Source organism: Coregonus lavaretus, assembly GCF_964263955.1.
Source record: "Coregonus lavaretus genome assembly, chromosome: 13".
Classification (NCBI taxonomy): Eukaryota; Metazoa; Chordata; class Actinopteri; order Salmoniformes; family Salmonidae; genus Coregonus; species Coregonus lavaretus.
In genome coordinates this window covers 42,664,357-42,691,226 of record NC_140000.1, presented here as the reverse complement: position 1 = coordinate 42,691,226, position 26,870 = coordinate 42,664,357, and the positions used below count along the sequence as shown (strand labels likewise).

General features: G+C 42.2%; 1 protein-coding gene across 2 annotated transcripts; it reads left to right on the top strand.

Annotated features, from left to right (window-relative positions):
- Window positions 1–971: 971 nt before the first annotated feature.
- Window positions 972–17,638, top strand: LOC311139119 (uncharacterized protein). Of its 2 annotated transcripts, none has more exons than XM_084174007.1 (8): window positions 972–1,204; window positions 5,606–5,803; window positions 5,999–6,028; window positions 13,427–13,537; window positions 13,679–13,789; window positions 16,563–16,604; window positions 16,724–16,796; window positions 16,880–17,638. In XM_084174007.1, the coding sequence occupies exons 1-8, from the start codon at window positions 1,138–1,140 to the stop codon at window positions 16,941–16,943; spliced, it is 696 nt and encodes a 231-aa protein (XP_084030133.1). In that variant the 5' UTR covers window positions 972–1,137; the 3' UTR covers window positions 16,944–17,638. The 2 variants fall into 2 exon arrangements, with proteins under 2 accessions (XP_084030133.1, XP_084030134.1); XM_084174008.1 differs by having other exon boundaries at window positions 975–1,204; window positions 13,679–13,771.
- Window positions 17,639–26,870: the final 9,232 nt, after the last annotated feature.

The following is a 26,870-nucleotide window of genomic DNA, read 5'->3' as shown; positions in this document are numbered from 1 at the left end:
TAAGAGCGTCTGCTAAAATGACTAAAATGTAAAAAAATGTAAATGTAATTAGCTATGTCAACTGCAGTTATTAAATTCCCAGTTTCTCTCCTTTTGATTTCTACTTCTCAGGTGAGGGTGCTATTCAGGTAAGGGTGATGTCTGTACAAAAACAAAACCTTCTCTTTTATGAGTCACCCATATTGAAAACATTTAGAACAATTAGACACCCTATAACCCACACCTACACACTCATGTATTAAATAAATAAAAAGCAGGCTCATTTGTATAACTGTGGCTCCTTCCACCTTCAAAGAATAGGCAAGTGGACTAACCATGGAGAATAGTGGCGTGGGAGCGGTCGCCGCTGGTGATTTACATAAAGTTGGGAAATCGTTAACTTTTTCACCGCCTCCCACGCCACGTTCTCACCGCCCGACGATCCCTCGCCCTCTCCGCTTCTCACCGCTTTCCTTCCATTGAAAATGAATGGGGAGCGGTGTTAAACCGCGTGGTACCACGTGCTAGTGTACACAGGGCATTAATCCCTAGGTAACGTTAGCAACCGTAAAACATATACTTGTTTGAACTAGGCAAGTCAGTTAATAACAAATTCTTATTTACAATCATGGCCTACCCCGGCCAAACCCTTCCCTAATCTGGACAATGTTGGGCCAATTGTGCGCTGTCCTATGGGACTGCCGGTTGTGATACAGCCCGGGATCGAACCAGGGCTGCCTCTAGCACTGTGATGCAGTGCCTTTGACCGCTGTGCCACTCGGGATATGTATTGCAAATTCGTAACATATTGTACGAATTGCAAATCGTCACATATCATTCAAAATGGATGGACATCCACAAATTAATACATACCATAGGAAACGTAACATATCATACTATTTTTAATATTGAATAGTTACGTTTACTATGCTACGTGTACCCCTGAGTCCAGGTTGCAGCCGTAGACTTGAACGACTGAGAATGAAAGTGAAAGTACGAAAGTGGGAGCTACACATGTAGATGAAAGGTGTCCGGCGTTATCACAGACCACATCAAACGTTCTGCAATTCATATTATTTTGCTGTGGCTCAGTTCATCATCGAAGAGACTTGAAAGAGAGTCCTTGATCTAAACATTGGAATAGCAGGCGACAGGGTCATGCAGCTGTGTCTAATTTCCCTCCTTCTTATCATCAAAGTGTGTCGACTCAGTACTGTCAGGCGAGGTAAGTACATTTTGTCTGTTACAATTATGTCAGGGATAAACGTCATCCCTTTGCGGAGTTCATTTTTCCAAAGTATTTTACAGAACGGCGGCGTTTATCCCGTTTATATCTAAGAAAAAAATATGAAAGCACACATTTACCGGTATAAATATTTGTTTTTCCGTTGGTATTACATTTTTATAAGCGAATTCATACTTTATCATATTTTGGTTGTTAGTTCGAGTTGGATCCTCCCACATTTTCTAGTTTGACCAGCTGTTTTAAGCAATTTATATTTTTTTTATAAGGTTGTCCAATATAGCAGGTTTGCTAGCAGCAAACTATTTAGCTAGTTAAATTCGCGACCCAGTCGTTCGTTCGATATATATGGGCGCGAGTCTTTCGTTCTTTATGTTCCGTGCCATGCTCAGTTGCAACGTTGGTATCCTTTGCTTGCTGCTAGCTAGGCAACTAGCTACGGCTACAAAGCCACGACCCGGCTCTGCAGCCAGAATAACAGCAAAGTTTATTCGGTTGCGTTTGTTTAAGCTGTTTATCCCACTTATACCACAGTTACCAAATAAAACAATACTATAAGCACACATTTACCGGTAGAAATAACATTTAACCAAATGCTAGTATAAAATAAATTGGAGATAATGTCTAGATGCGTTTTACAGTGTAGATCTAGTATGCAAACTGAACAAAAATAGTTGTCTGGTGGCTGGTCTCAGACGATCCCATAGGTGAAGAAGCTGGATGTGGAGGGCCTAGGCTGGCGTGATTAGATTTAGCCGATGGTAATTTGTGGAATAGACACCGGCTGGAATGCGGTTTTAATTAATCGGCATCCAGGATTAGACCCACTCGTTGTATAATTCCAAGGTAATGTACAGAACATCAGCGTTTTATCCCTTCCTTACTATTTATTGATTTATTTCACACTGAATAATAAGCATATTATGTGTTTTTCTTTCTGTCATTTATTCATTAATGGTTATTTGGTGTGTGTATGTTGTTGAGGATGCTACTCACCTGTTGGGGGCTGCCATCCGCATAGATTGAACAACACTCTTAAAAGGTGTTATTTAGAACCTAAAAGGGTTCTTTGGCTGTCCCCATAGGAGAACCATTTGAAGAACCCTTTTTGGTTCCAGGTAGAACTATCATTCTCTCATACACGTTGAAAAAATGGTTATTCGGCTGTCCCCATAGGAGAACCCTTTTTGGTTCCAGGTATAACACCTTTTGGTTCCATGTAGAACCCTCTGGCGAAAGGGTTCTACATGGAACCATGACATAGACTGACCAGGTGAATCCAGGTGAAAGCTATGATCCCTTATTGATGTCACTTGTTAAATCCACTTCAGTCAGTGTAGATGAAGGGGAGGAGATGGGTTAAAGAAGGATTTTTAAGCCTTGAGTCAACTGAGACATGGATTGTGGATGTGTGCCATTCACAGGGTAAATGGGCAAGACAACAGATTTAAGTGCCTTTGAACGGGGTATGGTAGTAGGTGTCAGGTACACCAGTTTTAGTGTCAAAACTGCAACGCTGCTGGGTTTTTCATGCTCAACAGTTTCCCGTGTGTATCAAGAATGGTCCTCCACCCAAAGGACATCCAGCCAACTTGACACAACTGTGGGAAGCATTTTTAGTCAACATGGGCCAGCTTCGCTGTGGAACGCTTTCAACACCTTGTAGAGTCCATGCCCCCCCAAAAGGGGGTGCAACTCAATAATGTTTTGTACACTCAGTGTGTTTGTTTGTTATTTAATGCATTTGTTGACATAATGGCAGTAAGGCCAAATTGAAAAGTTTCATCAAATAATTTATTTCAGATACTACCAGGTCTCCTAAAATAGAGAATCAAATAGCTTGATTGTCCATGTTATTACTATCTTAAATCAATTATAGCTTAGGGTAGTAGATATAAAGAAAAATGTGTTTTTAATAAAAAAAGCGATGGGCAATTATTCTTTACCCAAATGGTCCCCAGAGGAAGAAGGCCTAATTACTGGTCCCTGGCACAAATAAGTTTAAGGAATGCTGAAAGAAACCATGTCCTTACCTTGAAAGCAGTCTAAGCAGACAGAGGCCAGTTATGGACCTAAACTCAAACACTCATGAAAACATGAAACATTTATTGTCTATAATCAAATAATGTTATTTTGGACATAATATACTCTTATATAAGTTATAGAAATGGATAGAAAGATTTCTTTATGTAAATGTAATGTTTTAAATATACATTTAGGAGAGATTTTTGAAATATACAGTGGGAAAAAAAAGTATTTAGTCAGCCACCAATTGTGCAAGTTCTCCCACTTAAAAAGATAAGAGAGGCCTGTAATTTTCATCATAGGTACACGTCAACTATGACAGACAAAATGAGGGGAAAAAATTTCAGAAAATCACATTGTAGGATTTTTAATTTATTTATTTGCAAATTATGGTGGAAAATAAGTATTTGGTCAATAACAAAAGTTTCTCAATACTTTGTTATATACCCTTTGTTGGCAATGACACAGGTCAAACGTTTTCTGTAAGTCTTCACAAGGTTTTCACACACTGTTGCTGGTATTTTGGCCCATTCCTCCATGCAGATCTCCTCTAGAGCAGTGATGTTTTGGGGCTGTCGCTGGGCAACACAGACTTTCAACTCCCTCCAAAGATTTTCTATGGGGTTGAGATCTGGAGACTGGCTAGGCCACTCCAGGACCTTGAAATGCTTCTTACGAAGCCACTCCTTCGTTGCCCGGGCGGTGTGTTTGGGATCATTGTCATGCAGAAAGACCCAGCCACGTTTCATCTTCAATGCCCTTGCTGATGGAAGGAGGTTTTCACTCAAAATCTCACGATACATGGCCCCATTCATTCTTTCCTTTACACGGATCAGTCGTCCTGGTCCCTTTGCAGAAAAACAGCCCCAAAGCATGATGTTTCCACCCCCATGCTTCACAGTAGGTATGGTGTTCTTTGGATGCAACTCAGCATTCTTTGTCCTCCAAACACGACGAGTTGAGTTTTTACCAAAAAGTTCTATTTTGGTTTCATCTGACCATATGACATTCTCCCAATCCTCTTCTGGATCATCCAAATGCACTCTAGCAAACTTCAGACGGGCCTGGACATGTACTGGCTTAAGCAGGAGGACACGTCTGGCACTGCAGGATTTGAGTCCCTGGCGGCGTAGTGTGTTACTGATGGTAGGCCTTGTTACTTTGGTCCCAGCTCTCTGCAGGTCATTCACTAGGTCCCCCCGTGTGGTTCTGGGATTTTTGCTCACCGTTCTTGTGATCATTTTGACCCCACGGGGTGAGATCTTGCGTGGAGCCCCAGATCGAGGGAGATTATCAGTGGTCTTGTATGTCTTCCATTTCCTAATAATTGCTCCCACAGTTGATTTCTTCAAACCAAGCTGCTTACCTATTGCAGATTCAGTCTTCCCAGCCTGGTGCAGGTCTACAATGTTGTTTCTGGTGTCCTTTGACAGCTCTTTGGTCTTGGCCATAGTGGAGTTTGGAGTGTGACTGTTTGAGGTTGTGGACAGGTGTCTTTTATACTGATAACAAGTTCAAACAGGTGCCATTAATACAGGTAACGAGTGGAGGACAGAGGAGCCTCTTAAAGAAGAAGTTACAGGTCTGTGAGAGCTAGAAATCTTGCTTGTTTGTAGGTGACCAAATACTTATTTTCCACCATAATTTGCAAATAAATAAATTAAAAATCCTACAATGTGATTTTCTGTAATTTTTTTTCTCAATTTGTCTGTCATAGTTGACGTGTACCTATGATGAACATTACAGGCCTCTCTCATCTTTTTAAGTGGGAGAACTTGCACAATTGGTAGCTGACTAAATACTTTTTTCCCCCACTGTATATGACACCTGGAACCACCTCAGTGGCCTTGTGGTTGAAGTGTCCACCCTGAGATTGCAAGGTTGGGAGTTTGAGCCCTGGGTGAGTCCTACCAAAGACTATAAATGGGACCTGATGCCTCTCTGCTTGGCACACATTATTAAGGATATGGATTGGGGGTAAGGCCTTGTGACAGATTAGGGGGTGTACTTGTACATCAAGTGGCTTCATGTTACAGAAACAGAAGATACGATGCCTGGGACTTGTTATGGATAAAAGCCTATACAGACAGATTGGTATAATATATCTGTTTTCTTGCATATGTTGACAAGATTATAGGAATTGACCGAAGGGGAATATTGACCAACAGAGCATCTTTGAATAGTACTCTTCATGTACACCTCAAAAACAAACTAGGGGGTTTTATGTTTTGAGCTTCTGCGTTGTATATTAAAGTGTAATATTGGGATGTAAACGACTGCGCCACTGAGGCTTTGGTTCCAGCCCAGTATTATGGGAACACACCTTATTTACGTAATCACCTTCTCATCACCCCTCAGACGTGTGCCCACCCCCGTCTCAGTTGAATCTCACCAAGCCCCTGAACGGTTATCAAGAAAACGGTTATCAAGAAAACAGCTCTCTGCGCTACCAGTGTGTGGATGGCTATGTGAGGAAGGCGGGGACCTCCAATCTCATCAGGTGCAAACGGACTGATCAGAAGCTTGAGTGGACACGCCCAACACTGATATGCATTCGTAAGTAGGCACACTACCCACCTATGACACATTGAGACAGACAAACCACACCTATAAGATCAGGTATTCCAATTATGCAATAACTATAGACTATATGTGTAATGCATATCATTTACATATAAAGAGCAGGTATGAGACTAGATATTTGGAACAAAAGTGTGTATTGTCTGGCTGATTCTCGCATGCTTATTCCAGCTGACCCATCTATTCCAACTACGATAGAACGTGAGTATTGCCTGTCTGCATGCCTGCATGCCTGCCTGCCTGCCTGCCTGCCTGCCTGTCTGTCTGCCAGAGAGAGAAAAAGAGAGATTCATGAATGTTGTTAATAAGGGCCAAAGCGTGATGGCAGGAAATGGTTGTAGTGCGTTTCATGTCAGGGGAGATAAGTGAGATTAAAGCCAGCATCCAGCATCTCTCTAGTTTTAGTTGTATTATTCACACCAAAAAATACAAGTGAAAGAGAAACAGTGCAGATAAAAGTTCTATTAAGTTGTTCTCAGTTCCTTATTGGTACTTTTCACCTAGATTTACTCCCACACCAGGGTGTCACCAGTGTTTTATGTTAATGTGAGCTCTAGTGTTATTGTGTTTCCATCAGGAGTTCGACACTAAAGACTTGTGGCAAGCAGAATCAACAACCTTGGCATCATTCAAGATTGTTGCTTTTGTGAGAAGGTGTTAAAGTTCGCAGTTAGCCATTGTTATGTAAATGAGAGCTGAAAAGTACCCAGGGCCTTGCATTGGCTCCAAGTCAGAGCTGGCCCGCCGGAGCTATGGCCCAGTGGGACACGGGTGCCGGCCCGCATAGAGGGAAACAGAAAAGTCTGAGCCTTTTGGGTAAAACACTGGGGTAAATTGTCAGTAGAGAGAGAGAGAGAGAGAGAGAGAGAGATACAGTGAGGGGAAAAAGTATTTGATCCCCTGCTGATTTTGTACATTTGCCCACTGACAAAGACATGATCAGTCTATCATTTTAATGGTAGGTTTATTTGAACAGTGAGAGACAGAATAACAACAAAAAAAATCCAGAAAAACGCATGTCAAAAATGTTATAATTGATTAGCATTTTAATGAGGGAAATAAGTATTTGACCCCTCTGCAAAACATGACTTAGTACTTGGTGGCAAAACCCTTGTTGGCAATCACAGAGGTCAGACGTTTCTTGTAGTTGGCCACCAGGTTTGCACACATCTCAGGAGGGATTTTGTCCCACTCCTCTTTGCAGATCTTCTCCAAGTCATTAATGTTTAGACGCTGACGTTTGGCAACTCGAACCTTCAGCTCCCTCCACAGATTTTCTATGGGATTAAGGTCTGGAGACTGGCTTCTTCTTGAGCCACTCCTTTGTTGCCTTGGCCGTGTGTTTTGGGTCTTTGTCATGCTGGAATACCCATCCACGACCCATTTTCAATGCCCTGGCTGAGGGAAGGAGGTTCTCACCCAAGATTTGACGGTACATGGCCCCGTCCATCGTCCCTTTGATGCGGTGAAGTTGTCCTGTCCCCTTAGCAGAAAAACACCCCCAAAGCATAATGTTTCCACCTCCATGTTTGACGGTGGGTATGGTGTTCTTGGGGTCATAGGCAGCATTCCTCCTCCTCCAAACACGGCGAGTAGAGTTGATGCCAAAGAGCTCCATTTTGGTCTCATCTGACCACAACACTTTCACCCAGTTCTCCTCTGAATCATTCAGATGTTCATTGGCAAACTTCAGACAGGCATGTGCTTTCTTGAGCAGGGGGACCATGCGGGCGCTGCAGGATTTCAGTCCTTCACGGCGTAGTGTGTTACCAATTGTTTTCTTGGTGACTATGGTCCCAGCTGCCTTGAGATCATTGACAAGATCCTCCCGTGTAGTTCTGGGCTGATTCCTCACCGTTCTCATGATCATTGCAACTCCACGAGGTGAGATCTTGCATGGAGCCCCAGGCCGAGGGAGATTGACTGGTCTTTTGTGTTTCTTCCATTTGGGAATAATCGCACCAACTGTTGTCACCTTCTCACCAAGCTGCTTGGCGATGGTCTTGTAGCCCATTCCAGCCTTGTGTAGGTCTACAATATTGTCCCTGACATCCTTGGAGAGCTCTTTGGTCTTGGCCATGGTGGAGAATTTGGAATCTGATTGATTGATTGCTTCTGTGGACAGGTGTCTTTTATACAGGTAACAAGCTGAGATTAGGAGCACTCCCTTTAAGAGTGTGCTCCTAATCTCAGCTCGTTACCTGTATAAAAGATACCTGGGAGCCAGAAATCTTTCTGATTGAGAGGGGGTCAAATACTTATTTCCCTCATTAAAATGCAAATCAATTTATAACATTTTTGACATGCGTTTTTCTGGATTTTTTTGTTGTTATTCTGTCTCTCACTTTTCAAATAAACCTACCATTAAAATTATAGACTGATAATTTCTTTGTCAGTGGGCAAACGTACAAAATCAGCAGGGGATCAAATACTTTTTTCCCTCACTGGAATCGTTATCACTGATATCTGGGAAATGAGCCAATCGGTTAGCATGGGACTTGTGTTAATGTTAACCTCATAGACGTAGGGTGAAACCATCTAAAAACACTTCAGTAGCTGCACAACATTTCCATAATGTTACTGTAGGGTTTGAACATAAGGCAGTTAAAAAAATAACAGTAAATGGAAAGTACAAGTTCGAAAGTACTATGGAAAGAAAATGGAAAGTACCATAGGGGAGTGGGTGCAGATTTCTTTTAATACATCAGACTAATAATAACTGACTGCCGTGTCGAACGCCCCTTGAGTCTATATGAATAATATCCTCTCTCCTTTCCTCTTCTTGTCATCCTTCGCTACTACTTTCACTTTCGGTCCTATCCTTTTCGGTACGTGATCTGTTTGATATAGTATATGGAAAGGCACATTGGCAATGTACAGAACGTTCCATACAATAGAAAGTATTCACACCCTTTGACTTTTTCCACATTTTTTTCTGTTACTGATAATTGTCATTGTTTGTCAAAAAACTATTACAAAATACTCTGTCAAAGTGGGAAAAAAGTATTATATATATATATATATATATACAGTGGGGAAAAAAAGTATTTAGTCAGCCACCAATTGTGCAAGTTCTCCCACTTAAAAAGATGAGAGAGGCCTGTAATTTTCATCACAGGTACACGTCAACTATGACAGACAAAATGAGAAAGAAAATTCCAGAAAATCACATTGTAGGATTTTTAATGAATTTATTTGCAGATTATGGTGGAAAATAAGTATTTGGTCAATAACAAAAGTTTCTCAATACTTTGTTATATACCCTTTGTTGGCAATGACACAGGTCAAACGTTTTCTGTAAGTCTTCACAAGGTTTTCACACACTGTTGCTGGTATTTTGGCCCATTCCTCCATGCAGATCTCCTCTAGAGCAGTGATGTTTTGGGGCTGTCGCTGGGCAACACAGACTTTCAACTCCCTCCAAAGATTTTCTATGGGGTTGAGATCTGGAGACTGGCTAGGCCACTCCAGGACCTTGAAATGCTTCTTACGAAGCCACTCCTTCGTTGCCCGGGCGGTGTGTTTGGGATCATTGTCATGCAGAAAGACCCAGCCACGTTTCATCTTCAATGCCCTTGCTGATGGAAGGAGGTTTTCACTCAAAATCTCACGATACATGGCCCCATTCATTCTTTCCTTTACACGGATCAGTCGTCCTGGTCCCTTTGCAGAAAAACAGCCCCAAAGCATGATGTTTCCACCCCCATGCTTCACAGTAGGTATGGTGTTCTTTGGATGCAACTCAGCATTCTTTGTCCTCCAAACACGACGAGTTGAGTTTTTACCAAAAAGTTCTATTTTGGTTTCATCTGACCATATGACATTCTCCCAATCCTCTTCTGGATCATCCAAATGCACTCTAGCAAACTTCAGACGGGCCTGGACATGTACTGGCTTAAGCAGAGGGACACGTCTGGCACTGCAGGATTTAAGTCCCTGGCGGCGTAGTGTGTTACTGATGGTAGGCTTTGTTACTTTGGTCCCAGCTCTCTGCAGGTCATTCACTAGGTCCCCCCGTGTGGTTCTGGGATTTTTGCTCACCGTTCTTGTGATCATTTTGACCCCACGTGGTGAGATCTTGCGTGGAGCCCCAGATCGAGGGAGATTATCAGTGGTCTTGTATGTCTTCCATTTCCTAATAATTGCTCCCACAGTTGATTTCTTCAAACCAAGCTGCTTACCTATTGCAGATTCAGTCTTCCCAGCCTGGTGCAGGTCTACAATTTTGTTTCTGGTGTCCTTTGACAGCTCTTTGGTCTTGGCCATAGTGGAGTTTGGAGTGTGACTGTTTTGAGGTTGTGGACAGGTGTCTTTTATACTGATAACAAGTTAAAACAGGTGCCATTAATACAGGTAGCGAGTGGAGGACAGAGGAGCCTCTTAAAGAAGAAGTTACAGGTCTGTGAGAGCCAGAAATCGTGCTTGTTTGTAGGTGACCAAATACTTATTTTCCACCATAATTTGCAAATAAATTCATAAAAAATCCTACAATGTGATTTTCTGGATTTTTTTCCCTCAATTTGTCTGTCATAGTTGACGTGTACCTATGATGAAAATTACAGGCCTCTCTCATCTTTTTAAGTGGCAGAACTTGCACAATTGGTGGCTGACTAAATACTTTTTTTCCCCACTGTACTAACGGTCAAAAGTTTTAGAACACCTACTCATTCAAGGGTTTTTCTTTATTTTTACTATTTTCTACATTGTAGAATAATAGTGAAGACATCAAAACTATGAAATAACACATATGGAATCATGTAGTAACCAAAATAGTGTTAAACAAATCAAAATATATTTAATATATATACAAATAGCCACCCTTTGCCTTGATGACAGCTTTGCACACTCTTCACATTCTCTCAACCAGCTTCACCTGGAATGCTTTTCCAACAGTCTTGAAGGAGTTCCCACATATGCTGAGCACTTGTTGGCTGCTTTTCCTTCACTCTGCAGTCCGACTCATCCCAAACCATCTAAATTTGGTTGAGGTCGGGGGATTGTGGAGGCCAGCTCATCTGATGCAGCAGTCCATCGCTCTCCTTCTTGGTAAAATAACTCTTACACAGCCTGGAGGTGTGTTGGGTCATTGTCCTTTTGAAAAACAAATGATAGTCCCACTAAGCTCAAACCAGATGGGATGGCGTATCGCTGCAGAATGCTGTGGTAGCCATGCTGGTTAAGTGTGCCTTGAATTCTAAATAAATCACAGACACTGTCACCAGCAAAGCACCCCCACACCATAAAACCTCTTCCATGCTTTACGGTGGGACATACACATGCAGAGATCATCTGTTCACCCACATCTTGTCTCACAAAGACATGGCGGTTGGAACCAAAAATCTCAAATTTGGACTCCAGACCAAATGACAAATTTCCACCGGTCTAATGTCCATTCCTCGTGTTTCTTGGCCCAAGCAAGTCTCTTCTTCTTATTGGTGTCCTTTAGTAGTGGTTTCTTTGCAGCAATTCGACCATGAAGGCCTGATTCACACAGTGTCCTCTGAACAGTTGATGTTGAGATGTGTCTGTTACTTGAACTCTGTGAAGCATTTATTTGGGCTGCAATTTCTGAGGCTGGTAACTCTAATGAACTTCTGCAGCAGAGGTAACTCTGGGTCTTCCATTCCTGTGACGGTCCTCATGAGAGCCAGTTTCATCATAGCGCTTGATGGTTTTTGCAACTGCACTTTAAGAAACTTTCAAAGTTCTTGAAATGTTCCGTATTGACTGACCTTCATGTCTTAAAGTAATGATGGACTGTCGTTTCCCTTTGCTTATTTGAGCTGTTCTTGCCATAATATGGACTTGGTCTTTTACCAAATAGGGCTATCTTCTGTGTCACACCATGATCTGTTTCACCTGTCTTTGTGCTTGTCTCCACCCCCTTCCAGGTGTCGCCCATCTTCCCCATTATCCCCAGTGTATTTATACCTGTGTTCTCTGTTTGTCTGTTGCCAGTTCATCTTGTCTCATCAAGCCTACCAGCGGTTTTCCCTTACTCCTGTTTTTTTCTCTAGTCCCTGTTTTCTAGTTTCCCGGTTTTGACCATTCTGCCTGCCCTGACCCTGAGCCTGCCTGCTGTTCTGTACCTTTCGGACTCTGCCCTGGATTACTGACCTCTGCCTGCCCTGACCCTGAGCCTGCCTGCCGTTCTATACTTTTCGGACTCTGCTCTGGATTACAGACCTCTGCCTGCCCTAGACCTGTCGTTTGCCTGCCTCCTATTTTTGTAATAAACTTTTGTTACTTCGAACTGTCTGCATCTGGGTCTTCTCCTGAGCCGTGATACTTCTGTATACCACTCCTACCTTGTCACAACACAACTGATTGGCTCAAACGCATTAAGAAGGAAAGAAATTCCACAAATTAACTTTTAAGAAGGCACACCTGATAATTGAAATGCATTTCAGGTGACTACCTCGTGAAGCTGGTTGAGAGAATGCCAAGAGTGTGCAAAGCTGTCATCAAGGCAAAGGGTGGCTATTTGAAGAATCTCAAATATTAAATATATTTTGATTTGTATAACACTTGTTTGTTACTACATGATTCCATTTCATAGTTTTGATGTCTTCACTATTATTCTACAATGTAAAAATAAAGAAAATCCCTTGAATGAGTAGGTGTGTCCAAACTTTTGACTGGTAGTGTATATATGTCCTCACTAGGTTGGAATAATACTGTGAAAATGATGATAATGCCCTTTTAGCGTAGGAGCTGTTTGAAAAGCCTGTCTGAAATGTCAGCCTGTTTTGGTGGGATGGCGTTTTGGCCTGCCTGGTGACATCACCATGCGGTAAATTAGTTATGATAAACTGGGTGGGTCGAGCCCTGAATGCTGATTGGCTGACAGCCGTGGTATATCAGACCATATACCACGAGTATTGACAAAACATTTATTTTTACTGCTCTAATTACATTGGTAACCAGTTTATAATAGCAATAAGGCACCTCAGGGGTTTGTGGTATATGGTCAATATACCATGGCTAAGGGCTGTATCCAGGCACTCCACGTTGCATCGTGATTAAGAACAGCCCTTAGCTGTGGTATATTAGCCATATACCACATCCCCTTGTGCATTATTGCTTAAATAGACCAAGAAGAACAAGAGTTCCAAACCTCTCTGCCAATAACAGCTAATTTTCTGTTTCCCGCTCCCGACTCAGACCACTCCCAGACAGTCCTAGCCACATTTTTGCTATTTTGGTTTCTTTTTAACCATTTTAAATGAAAACAATCACAGTAAGTTACTTAATTGTTACCCATAAATTATTTAATATTGATCTAAAAACGGCTGCATTGGATCTTTAAACACTACTTTGCACATAGAGTGAGCTCATGGACTCAAGACATTTCAGCTTTTCGTTTTAAATTCACTTGTAAACATTTCTAAAAACATAATTCCACTTTATATTATGGGATATTGTGTGTAGATCAGTGACACAAAATCTCATTGCAATCAATTTTAAATTCAGGCTGTAACACAACAAAATGTGGAAAGATTCAAGGGGTGTGAATACTCTCTGAAGGCACTGTAAGTCCCTGCCCTGGTTGTATTGATTTCCTGTGACTGACCTCTTTCATCCTCTCTCCCCCAACAGCTTCAACAACCCACAAGACAACTCCATCTCCCACAACGCACCTCTCAGTGCCCACAAAGAGAGTTAGCCCAAGACCAACCACTCCCAGTTCACCAATATCTCAAACACTGCGTATGTCCCTCCCAATTTTCATCAATTGCTGCCTTTTTTCTCTCTATATGTTAATGATAAATGTCCCATGTGCCTCTATGAGAGGTATGGTTGGACAGGTCAGTTAAAACTGTTACTCTGACCTTTGCCCCTTAACCCTAGATCCTATCACAGGGACCCAAGAGGTCAATACTACGGTTACAGTGACAACCATCATCATCGATGACATCACATCAGTATCAGCCCCAACTCCCAGTGAGTATCCAGTTGGCGGTGAGGAGACTTGTCCATAGTATATCATTCTATTGAATAGTACAGATACATTTCTGTTGCATTTATTTAAAGATCTGTGTTGGGTAATGGTCCATTCTGGTGTACTGTTCTTTGTTGTTCATGCTAGACCAGGGGTTCTCAAACCTTTTTGGCCCACGACCCCATTTTGATATCTGAAAATTCTCATGGCCCCAACCATGTGAAAAAAATGTAATTAAAATGTAATTAACAGCCAACATTACTTTTTTATTTGGGGCTATGACAGCCAATTGAAAAACATTCTAACAGTATTTCTGATCACCATCACATACTTTTAATGTGGGGCTATGACAGTCAATTGCAAATTAGTCTGACATAATGTATCTTATCTCACTGCCACTAATGAGATGGGTGTGCTTGATGCATGTAGTGTCGGAGCTTCTCAAAGGTCAGGGGTGTGGTCGATAGTGCGTACCTAATCTCTGCCGTCACATCCAACGAGAGCACGGAATCCAGCTTCACACAGATATGAGCCGGCGAAGGGTGGCATGAGTTTTATGGTGCATTCAAGACAACTGGGAACCTGGAAATATACAGGGTGAAATCATGACGTTAGTGATCTTCAGGTCGGAAAGTCGGAGCTCTAGAAAGAGGCCAGAGTTCCCGAGTTGGATGATAGTTCAAAGCGATTTTTCCCAGTCGGAGCTTGTTCTTATCAGAGTTCCCAGTTGTTTTGAACGTACTGAAGTTGTAAGTCAGAGATTTCCAAGTTCCCATTTGTTTTGAACGCGCCATTAATGCTCAGAGGAAGATGGCAGGGTATTCTCTTTGAGTCAGGAACCAAAACTCTTCCGTAGTGACCCGTGAATGCTTTTGGTCACATGACAGCTCGATCAGCTGTTCGATTTCACTTACCAGCATGTCAACTGAGCCAGAATTACAGTCAAACGGATTGGGAAGTAGGTCCGAAAGTGCTCTTCCAAGCGTTGAAGGTGAGCAGTCATCACTCGTGTGGGAAACATGCACCGCCGAGGGAAGGGGGCATGGTTGGCTTTTGAAAGACTCTCCAATAAGAAGTCTTTCCTTTGAATCCACTGATTCCGTCAGTCATCTGTAGAATGTTGTTTTGTTTCCCCACCCAGCATGCTTGTGTTCAGTTCGTTCAGTTTTTGTTACATAGGCAAGGAGACACATTTTCTTTTCATTACACAGAAAGTCAACCAAGTCTGTTTTTTTTACATCCATTGTGAATGACAACAGTTACTCTCTCAATGCGAAAAATATTTCCTCTCCATAACCACTTAGCCTCTGTTAAATTAGAACATTGTCATGCTCTGATCCCATATCTCCACATAGTTTTGCGAACAGGCGTGCGCGCAGTGGATGTGGTTTGATGTAGTTTACAATCGAAGTTACCTGCTGTAGTATATCTCCGAGCTCTGTGCTCAGCTCTTTTGCCGCCAGTTGCTGTTGGTGTATGGTACAACGCGTCCATATGGCAGAGGGAGACATTCATAACTACAGTGCAGAGGCCTGCCCACCGTCCCACCGTAGATGGAGCCCCATCTGTGCAAAGCTCACCATTCGATCCATGGAATCTGTTTTTCGTCAATATAGCCACTCAGCACACTGAACATACCCTGTGCCATTTCATGCTCGGGAATCGTGAGACAGAACATTATGTCCGACATGTATAGCGAACAAAAGTCAATGCATGGGCATCTCAGCCCTCACAGCTAACAATAATTTAGAGAGCATAAGATGGGGAGTTTTTGAGTCGTTCAGTCAGTTTCCTCTTGATTGCTAGCAATGGCATAGGATTTGTTTAGCAGTGTTATCTGACAAAGGTATTGATGTGAGCTTCTGTGCCGATGCACATTGTTTTCACCATATCATTTGCGGCCAGTGATATCAAAGTCTCTGCAGTAGTGTGTGGTTTCATAGCGTAGGGGGCCTAGACATTCACCTTGGAAATGATTCAAGTGCAACGGTCAAGTGCTGACTTTTCCCATGATCAAAGGGTGCTCTCTGGTAGAATTTCATATTTTAGATTTGAATAATGTTCATTTAGATTTTTAAGGTTAACCACATTACAATGATTTTGAGATACAAAGACGATATTATAATATATACTTTTTTTCTCACGGATCTAGAATATTTTCTCATGACCCCATTTTTATATCAGGTGACCGACCGCACATGGGGTCGCGACCCCTAGTTTTGGAACCGCTGTGCTAGACAATGCTAGTGTCACGATCGTCGACAGATGAAGCGGACCAAGGCGCAGCGTGATAAGCGTACATACTTTATTTGTGTACACACACGAACCAAAACAATAAACCAAACGATACGTGAAGTCCTAGGTTATACACAAAACCCTACGGAACAAGATCCCACAAAATACTAGTGCCAAACAGGCTGCCTAAGTATGGTCCCCAATCAGAGACAACGAGCTACAGCTGCCTCTGATTGGGAACCACCCTGGCCAACATAGATCAAAACGAACTAGAACCAAAAACATAGAAAACAAAACATAGAAAATCCACACCCTGGCTCAACATATAAGAGTCCCCAGAGCCAGGGCGTGACAGCTAGTCTTTAGAGAAAACTGCCTGTGTACCTCTGCCTGCTGGCTTCACTCCCACTGATCTCCCCTGGCATGGGCATGCTAACTACACACTCACAACAACCATTTCCTGGCAATATTCTTTGACCATTATTACCACACTCATGAATCTCTCTCTCTCAAGACTTTTACTTACTTATACAGTCTTTCTATCTCTCTCACTCTCAGGTGAAAGCACTGAGAAGAGTTCTGCTACAGTCATATATGCAGGTGAGTAGGCTACCACACAGAGATTACATGGAGGGAGGTACGTCTGAGAAAGGAAGTCTGAGTCCTTTCTCCTGATGGTTTTGTTTCTGTCTCTTGTTCCCATTGAATGGAAATCCTAGGTGTAGGCGTTGTGGTGGTAACAATATTGCTGGCTGCAGCGATTGGAGTACTAATGTTTTGGAGAAGGAAAGGGTAAGATTGGCTGGTTTCCTTGTGGGGAAGGGGTCTAATGATGTCTCTGTTTAATTCCTAACACTTTCTCTCCCTTATGGCAGGATGCAGCGGCTTGATCTGTCGCCAACAAAAGACGAAATGGAGCAAATGAATGTTGTGACATGAGCCACACCCCTTAGTGCCCTGACGGACAACCAGTAGCCACTTAGAAAGGACAAAGGTGCATCAGTCTGATGGTGGGTGAACAATGACCTTGGACTGGACAAGACGTGGACCATGTGTGTGTGTACGTGAGCAGGGCCGTAACCAGGGTTTGAGTTATAATGAGGTCCGGAAGGGGGCGGGCGGGGGGGGTTGAAAGTTGAAGCTCCTTTACTGTATTTCTATACAATTAAACAACTTTAAAATGCTATTTGGAGAACAGTAAAAACAAGCAAAAATGACCCCAGCCATTATCACCTAGCATGCTATATTTGCCTGCTTGAGCCAACTGCGAGCTGGGGTCGTTCATTTCACGTCTCAGGCCCTTGCCATTTGAGAGTGGTGAATGTGCTGCTACAAAGGCAAATCAAGAATATAAGCATTCTGAGATTGTCTTTAATGTGTCCTCATGTGTGGAAAATGTAAATATCTAAAACACCACCAAAAGTGATTAATTTAAGACAATGTAAAAATTGTAATATTGATTATTTCATTGATTAATTAATATCCATAAACTGGAAAAGATTCTAACTAATCACAACAACACAAAATGCATGGGATTACTTTTTCACTGAATTCACAAAGGTACAGTTGAAGTCATAAGTTTACATACACCTTTGCCAAATACATTTAAACTCAGTTTTTCACAATTCCTGACATTTAATCCTAGTAAAAATGCCCTGTCTTAGGTCAGTTAGGATCACCACTTTATTTTAAGAATGTGAAATGTCAGAATAGTAGTAGAGATAATGATTTATTTCAGCTTTTATTTCTTTCATCACATTCCCAGTGGGTCAGAAGTTTACATACACTCAATTAGTATTTAAATTGTTTAATTTGGGTAAAACGTTTCGGGTAGCCTTCCAGAAGCTTCCCACAATAATTTGGGTGAATTTTGGCCCATGAGTCAGGTTTGTAGACCTCCTTGCTCACACACGCTTTTTCAGTTCTGTCCACACATTTTCTATAGGATTGAGGTCAGGGCTTTGTGATGGCCACTCCAATACCTTGACTTTGTTGTCCTTTGGAAGTATGCTTGGGGTCATTGTCCATTTGGAAGACACATTTGCGACCAAGCTTTAACTTCCTGACTGATGTCTTGAGATGTTGCTTCAAAATATCCACATAATTTTCCTTCCTCATGATGCCATCTATTTTGTGAAGTACACCAGTCCCTCCTGCAGCAAAGCACCCCCACAGCATGATGCTGCCACCCCCGTGCTTCACGGTTGGGATGGTGTTCTTCGGCTTGCAAGGAACCCCCTTTTTCCTCCAAATATAATGATGGTCATTATGGCCAAACAGTTCTATTTTTGTTTCATCAGACCAGAGGACATTTCTCCAAAAAGTACGATCTTTGTCCCCATGTGCAGTTGCAAACCGTAGTCTGGCTTTTTTATGGCGGTTTTGGAGCAGTGGCTTCTTCCTTGCTGAGCGGCCTTTCAGATTATGTCGATATAGGACTTGTTTTACTGTGATTTAATACAGCTGTTCAGAGAAAGGGATAAAGCCTGGGCAAAGTACCAAAGAACCAAAGGTCCAACAGATTGGGAGTTCTGTAGAAAATTAAGAAACATTAGTAAAACTAAAGCTAGAAAAGCCTCCATCTAAATGGATAGTCTTACAAATATATATATTTTTTAATCCACAGCAGTTCTGGAAATACCCAAATTACTTTTTTAATAATCTGGCTTTAGACCCACTACAGCATTGAAATTGACTAATTATATAAATTCTTCATCTGACCATGGCAAACTAACTGGTGCCATCTTTACTGATTTATCAAAAGCATTTGATTTAGTAGATCGTTCTATCTTACTAGCAAAACGTTAAAAGATTGGTTTCACTAACAGATCAGTAAACTGGTTCCATGCATATCCTAGCAATAGAAAAAAATGTGTTTTCATAGAAGGACACAAATCACAACTTCTTGAACTCAGTAAAGGAGTGCCTCAAGGTTCAGTATTGACCCCCCCCCCCCCCCCCCCCTTCTTTTCTCTATATTAATAAATGAATTGCCTCTAATTTGTCAGAATGCACATTATCACTTATATGCTGATGATACAGTGCGGTATACATCTGGTTCAAATATTTTGCAGATACAAGCAACTCTCCAAAATGATTTTAACACTTTACAAAAATGGTTTCTAGCAAATAATCTGGTTTTAAATCAAACAAAGCCCTATATCATGCTGTTTTGTACGACAAAGAATGAACTCCACAGTTGGACATTTCAAAATTCAAGTGATGGAACAATGCCTGAAAGTGTTGATTGTTTGAAATATCTGGGTTTGAGGGTAGATTCTAAATTATATTAGAAAACAATTAACTACAGTGCGTTCGGAAAGTATTCAGAACCCTTGACTTTTTCCACATTTTGTTACAGACTTCGATCTACACACTACCCCATAAGGACAAAGCATAAACAGGTTTTCAGAAATGTTTGCAAATGTATTACAAATATCACATTTATATAAGGATTCAGATCCTTTACTCAGTACTTTGTTGAAGGACCTTTGGCAGCGATTACAGCCTTGAGACTTCTTGTGTATGACGCTACAAGCTTGGCACACCTGTATTTGGGGACTTTCTCCCATTCTTCTCTGCAGATCTTCTCAAGCTCTGTCAGGTTGAATGGGGAGCGTTGCTGCACAGCTATTTTCAGGTCTCTCCAGAGATGTTCGATCAGGTTCAAGTCCGGGCTCAGGCTGGGCCACTCAAGGATATTCAGAGACTTGTCCCGAAGCCACTCCTGCGTTGTCTTGGCTGTGTGCTTAGGGTCATTGTTCTGTTGGAAGGTGAACCTTCGCCCCAGTCTGAGGTCCTGAGCGCTCTGGAGAAGGTTTTTATCAAGGATCTCTCTGTACTTTGCTCCGTTAATCTTTCCCCCGATCCTGACTATTCTCCCAGTCCCTACCGCTGAAAAACATCCGCACAGCATGATGCTGCCACCACAATGCCTCACCGTAGGGATGGTATTGGCCAGGTGATGAGCGGTGCCTGGTTTCCTCCAGATGTGACGCTTGGCATTCAGGCCAAAGAATATACTATACTGAGGAGTGGCTTCCGTCTGCCCACTCTACCATAAAGGCCTGATTGGTGGAGTGCTACAGAGATGGTTGTCCTGGAAGGTTCTCCGATCTCCACAGTGAACTCTGGAGCTCTGTCAGAGTGACCATCGGGTTCTTGGTCACCTCCCTGACCAAGGCCCTTCTCCCCTGATTGCTCAGTTTGGCCGGGCGACCAGCTCTAGGAAGAGTCTTGGTGGTTCCAAACTTCTTCCATTTAAGAATGATGGAGGCCACTGTGTTCTTGGGGACTTTCAATGCTGCAGACATTTTTTGGTACCCTTCCCCAGATCTGTGCCTCGACGCAATCCTGTCTCGGAGCTCTACGGACAATTCCTTCGACCTCATGGCTTTTGCTCTGACATGCACTGTCAACTGTGGGTCCTTATATAGACAGGTGTGTTCCTTTCCAAATCATGTCCAATCAATTGAATGTACCACAGGTGGACTCCAAGTTGTAGAAACAGCTCAAGGATGACCAATGGAAACAGGATGCACCTGAGCTCAATTTCGAGTCTCATAGCAAAGGGTCTGAATACTTATGTAAATAAGGTTTTTTTGAAATAATGTTTTTATAAATTTGCAAAAATGTCTAAACCTGTTTTTGCTTGTCAACAATGTTATAAATTGATTTGCATTTTAATGAGGGAAATAAGTATTTGACCCCTCTGCAAAACATGACTTAGTACTTGGTGGCAAAACCCTTGTTGGCAATCACAGAGGTCAGACATTTCCACCAGGTTTGCACACATCTCAGGAGGGATTTTGTCCCACTCCTCTTTGCAGATCTTCTCCAAGTCATTAAGGTTTCGAGCCTGACGTTTGGCAACTCGAACCTTCAGCTCCCTCCACAGATTTTCTATGGGATTAAGGTCTGGAGACTGGCTAGGCCACTCCAGGACCTTAATGTGCTTCTTCTTGAGCCACTCCTTTGTTGCCTTGGCTGTGTGTTTTGGGTCATTGTCATGCTGGAATACCCATCCACGACCCATTTTCAATGCCCTGGCTGAGGGAAGGAGGTTCTCACCCAAGATATGACGGTACATGGCCCGTCCATCGTCCCTTTGATGCGGGGAAGTTGTCCTGTCCCCTTAGCAGAAAAACACCCCCAAAGCATAATGTTTCCACCTCCATGTTTGACGGTGGGGATGGTGTTCTTGGGGTCATAGGCAGCATTCCTCCTCCTCCAAACACGGCGAGTTGAGTTGATGCCAAAGACCTCGGTTTTGGTCTCATCTGACCACAACACTTTCACCCAGTTCTCCTCTGAATCATTCAGATGTTCATTGGCAAACTTTAGACGGCCCTGTATATGTGCTTTCTTGAGCAGGGGGACCTTGCGGGCGCTGCAGGATTTCAGTCCTTCACGGCGTAGTGTGTTACCAATTGTTTTCTTGGTGACTATGGTCCCAGCTGCCTTGAGATCATTGACAATATCCTCCCGTGTAGTTCTGGGCTGATTCTTCACCGTTCTCATGATCATTGCAACTCCACGAGGTGAGATCTTGCATGGAGCCCCAGGCTGAGGGAGATTGACAGTTATTTGTGTTTCTTCCATTTGCGAATAATCGCACCAACTTTTGTCACCTTCTCACCAAGCTGCTTGGCGATGGTCTTGTAGCCCATTCCAGCCTTGTGTAGGTCTACAATCTTGTCCCTGACATCCTTGGAGAGCTCTTTGGTCTTGGCCATGGTGGAGAGTTTGGAATCTGATTGATTGATTGCTTCTGTGGACAGGTGTCTTTTATACAGGTAACAAGCTGAGATTAGGAGCACTCCCTTTTTGCTCTTAATCTCAGCTCGTTACCTGTATAAAAGACACCTGGGAGCCAGAAATCTTTCTGATTGAGAGGGGGTCAAATACTTATTTCCCTCATTAAAATGCAAATCAATTTATAACATTTTTGACATGCGTTTTTCTGGATTATTTTATTATTCTGTCTCTAACTGTTCAAATAAACCTACCATTAAAATTATAGACTGATCATTTCTTTGTCAGTGGGCAAACGTACAAAATCAGCAGGGGATCAAATACTTTTTTCCCCTCACTGTACATTACCAGTCATAAGTTTGGAGAAACCTACTCATTCTAGGGTTTTTCTTTATTTTTACTATTTTCTACATTGTAGAATATTAGTGAAGACACCAAAACTATGAAATAACACATATGGAATCATGTTGTAACCAAAAAAGTGTTAATCAAATATATATTTTATATTTGAGATTCTTCAAAGTAGCCACCCTTTGCCTTGATGACAGCTTTGCACACTCTTGGCATTCTCTCAACCAGCTTCATGAGGTAGTCACCTGGAATGCATTTCAGTTAACAGGTGTGCCTTGTTAAAAGTTAATTTGTGGAATTTATTTCCTTCTTAATGTGTTTGAGCCAATCAGTTTTGTTGTGACAAGGTAGGGTAGGTATACAGAAGATAGCCCTATTTGGTAAAAGACCAAGTCCATATTATGGCAAGAACAGCTCAAATAAGCAAAGAGAAACGACAGTCCATCATTACTTTTAAGACATGAAGGTCAGTCAATCCGGAAAATTTCAAGAACTTTGAACGTTTCTTCAAGTGCAGTCGCAAAAACCATCAAGCGCTATGATGAAACTGGCTCTTATGAGGACCGCCACAGGAAAGGAAGGCCCAGAGTTACCTCTGCTGCAGAGGATAAGTTCATTAGAGTAGCTGCGCCTCAGATTGCAGCCCAAATAAATGCTTCACAGAGTTCAAGTAACAGACACATCTCAACATCAACTGTTCAGAGGAGACTGCGTGAATCAGGCCTTCATGGTCGATTGCTGCAAAGAAACCACTACTGAAGGACACCAATAAGAAGAAGAGACTTGCTTGGGCCAAGAAACACGAGCAATGGACATTAGACCGGTGGAAATCTGTCCTTTGGTCTGATGAGTCCAAATCTGAAATGTTTGGTTCCAAATGCTATGTCTTTGTGAGACGCAGAGTAGGTGAACGGAAGATCTCCGCATGTGTGGTTCCCACCATGAAGCATGGAGGAGGTGTAATGGTGCTTTGCTGGTGACACAGTCAGTGATTTATTTAGAATTCAAGGCATACTTAACCAGAATGTCTACCACAGCATTCTGCAGCGATATGCCATCCCATCTGGTTTGCGCTTAGTGGGACTATCATTTGTTTTTCAACAGGACAATGACCCAAAACACACCTCCAGGCTGTGTAAGGGCTATATGACCAAGAAGGAGAGTGATGGAGTGCAGCATCAGATGACCTGGCATCCACAATCACCCGACCTCAACCCAATTGAGGTGGTTTGGGATGAGTTGGACCGCAGAGTGAAGGAAAAGCAGCCAACTCAGCAAATGTGGGAACTCCTTCAAGATGGTTGGAAAAGCATTCCAGGTGAAGCTGGTTGAGAGAATGCCAAGAGTGTGCATAGCTGTCATCAAGGCAAATGGTGGCTACTTTGAAGAATCTAAAATATATTTTGATTTGTTTAACACTTTTTTGGTTACTACATGATTCCATATGTGTTATTTCATAGTTTTGATGTCTTCACTATTATTCTAGAATGTAGAAAATAGTAAAAAATAAAGAAAAACCCTTGAATGAGTAGGTGTGTCCAAACTTTTGACTGGTACTGTATATTAAGTAACACCTAACTTTACAAGACTCATGCTGCTCCTTTAGACAACAGCAGTAATACACAATTCCAAGGGTACATCATGAGGTTGGAGTATCTTTCAGATACAAAGGCCCAACTTACTGGTATAATTTACCTATAGAAATCAGCGCATTAAAATCACACAGTGAATTTAAGAAAGCCCTTTTTCAAATGATAAGAACAAACTGTGTTTTTAACTAATAGAAACATCACCATGTGAAGATATTTGTACGTTTTTTATTTGTATTATTATTATGTAAGTTATATGCACGTTTTTGTATTATTATTATTTAATTGTTATTATTATTATTAGACAGTAGTTGCCATATTATTACTGTTGCTAAGTTCTGTTTTTTCATTTGGGCACATTTTTGTACAGTGCTAAGAAGTTGAAATTGTAAAATCTGGAAGATTGCCCCTTTCCCTAATAAACATGAAGTGGTGCCAGTGGCTTCCTGCTTGTTTCTACTGTATATTCTTACACACATAGGATCACACTGGAACATACCAGACAACCTTGATTTAATGACATGAGTAGGAATGTGTGTGATGATCTACAGTGGCTTGCGGAAGTATTCACCCCCCTTGGCATTTATCCTATTTTGTTGCCTTACAACCTGGAATTAAAATGGATTTTTTTGTGGGGGTTGTATCATTTGATTTACACAACATGCCTACCACTTTGAAGATGCAAAATATTTTTAATTGTGAAACAAACAAGAAATAAGACAAAAAAACTTGAGCATGCATAACTATTCACCCCCCCAAAGTAAATACTTTGTAGAGCCAGCTTTTGCAGCAATTATAGCTGCAAGTCTTTTGGGGTATGTCTCTATAAGCTTGGCACATCTAGCCACTGGGATTTTTGCCCATTCTTCAAGGCAAAACTGCTCCAGCTCCTTCAAGTTGGATGGGTTCCGCTGGTGTACAGCAATCTTTAAGTCATACCATGGATTCTCAATTGGATTGAGGTCTGTGCTTTGACTAGGCCATTCCAAGACATTTAAATGTTTCCCCTTAAACCACTCAAGTGTTGCTTTAGCAGTATTCTTAGGGTCATTGTCTTGCTGGAAGGTGAACCTCCGTCCTAGTCTCAAATCTCTGAAACAGGTTTCCCTCAAGAATTTCCCTGTATTTAGCGCCATCCATCATTCCTTCAATTCTGACCAGTTTCCCAGTCCCTGCCGATGAAAAACATCCCCACAACATGATGCTGCCACCACCGTGCTTCACTGTGGGCATGGTGTTCTCGGGGTGATGAGAGGTGTTGGGTTTGTGCCTGATATAGCGTTTTCCTTGATGGCCAAAAAGCTCAATTTTTGTCTCATCTGACCAGAGGACCAGATTCTCCCACAAACGTGTTTGCTTATTTATTTTTTTAAGCAATGCCTTTTTTCTGGCCACTCTTCCGTAAAGCCCAGCTCTGTGGAGTGTACGGCTTAAAGTGATCCTATGGACAGATACTCCAATCTCCGCTGTGGAGCTTTGCAGTTCCTTCAGGGTTATCTTTGGTCTCTTTGTTGCCTCTCTGATTAATGCCCTCCTTGCCTGGTCTGTGAGTTTTGGTGGGCGGCCCTCTCTTGGCAGGTTTGTTGTGGTGCCATATTCTTTACATTTTTTAATAATGGATTTAATGGTGCTCCGTGGGATATTCAAAGTTTCTGATATCTTTTTATAACCCAACCCTGATCTGTACATCTCCACAACTGTGTCCCTGACTTGTTTGGAGAGATCCTTGGTCTTCATGGTGCCCCTTGCTTAGTGGTGTTGCAGACTCTGGGGCCTTCTTCTTCTTCTTCTTCAGTGGGGTTTATCGGTGGTTGGCATCCAACGTTATGGTGCATTACCGTCACAGAATCTGGGGCCTTTCAGAACAGGTGTGTATGTATACTGAGATCATGTGACAGATCATGTGACACTTAGATTGCGCACAGGTGGACTTTAACTAATTATGTGACTTCTGAAGGTAATTGGTTGCACCAGATCTTATTTAGGGGCTTCATAGCAAAGGGGGTGAATAGATATGCACGCACCACTTTTCCGTTTTTTTTTTTAATTACTTTTTTGAAACAAGTTATTTTTTTTCATTTCACTTCACCAATTTGGAATATTTTGTGTATGTCCATTACATGAAATCCAAATAAAAATCCATTTAAATTACAGGTTGTAATGCAACAAAATAGGAAAAACGCAAAGGGGGATAAATACTTTTGCAAGGCACTGTATGTAGGTATGTGTGACAGTCAGAATTCCCCAGACAGCCCCTATATCTTCCAGACGGTTTCTGTCTAAATATTAATTGTTCATTAGATCGATGGTACTTTGTTTCACAGGTCAGACAGTTTCTCCCTAGAGTAGTCAGGTTCTGGCAAGACCAAACGTGGTGTTACGCATATAAACGCAACATGCAACAATTTCAAAGATTTGACTGAGTTACAGTTCATATAAGGAAATCAGTCAATTGAAATAAATTCATTAGGCCCTAATCTATAGATTTCACATGACTGGGAATACAGATATGCATCTGTTGGTCACAGATACCTTAAAAAAAAAGTAGGGGCGTGGATCAGAAAACCAGTGAGTATCTGGTGTGACCACCATTTGCCTCATGCAGCGCGACACATCTCCTTCGCATAGAGTTGATCAGGCTGTTGATTGTGGCCTGTGGAATGTTGTCCCACTCCTCTTCAATAACTGTGCGAAGTTGCTGGATATTGGCGGGAACTGAAACATGCTGTCGTATGCGTCGATCCAGAGCATCCCAAACATGCTCAATGGGTGACATGTCTGGTGAGTATGCAGGCCATGGAAGAACTGGGACATTTTCAGCTTCCAGGAATTGTGGACAGATCCTTGCGACATGGGGCCATGCATTATCATGCTGAAACATGAGATGATGGCGGCGGATGAATGGCACAACAATGGGCCTCAGGATCTCGTCACGGTACCTCTGCATTCAAATTGCCATCGATAAAATGCAATTGTGTTCATTGTCCATAGCTTATGCCTGCCCATACCATAACTCCACCGCCACCATGGGGCACTCTGTACACAACGTTGACATGAGCAAACCACTCGCCCACACCTTTGCCATCTGCCCAGTACAGTTGAAACCTGGATTCATCCGTGAAGAGCACACTTCTCCAGTGTGCCAGTGGCCATCCAAGGTAAGCATTTTCAC

Excerpts from the sequence above, each read along its gene's own strand:
- LOC311139119 (XM_084174007.1), top strand. The coding sequence starts at position 1,138 with ATGCAGCTGTGTCTAATTTCCCTCCTTCTTATCATCAAAGTGTGTCGA. Across the intron at positions 6,029-13,426 it reads TATTCCAACTACGATAGAAC|CTTCAACAACCCACAAGACA; the intron begins GTGAGTATTGCC and ends CTCCCCCAACAG. Across the intron at positions 13,538-13,678 it reads ACCAATATCTCAAACACTGC|ATCCTATCACAGGGACCCAA; the intron begins GTATGTCCCTCC and ends CCTTAACCCTAG.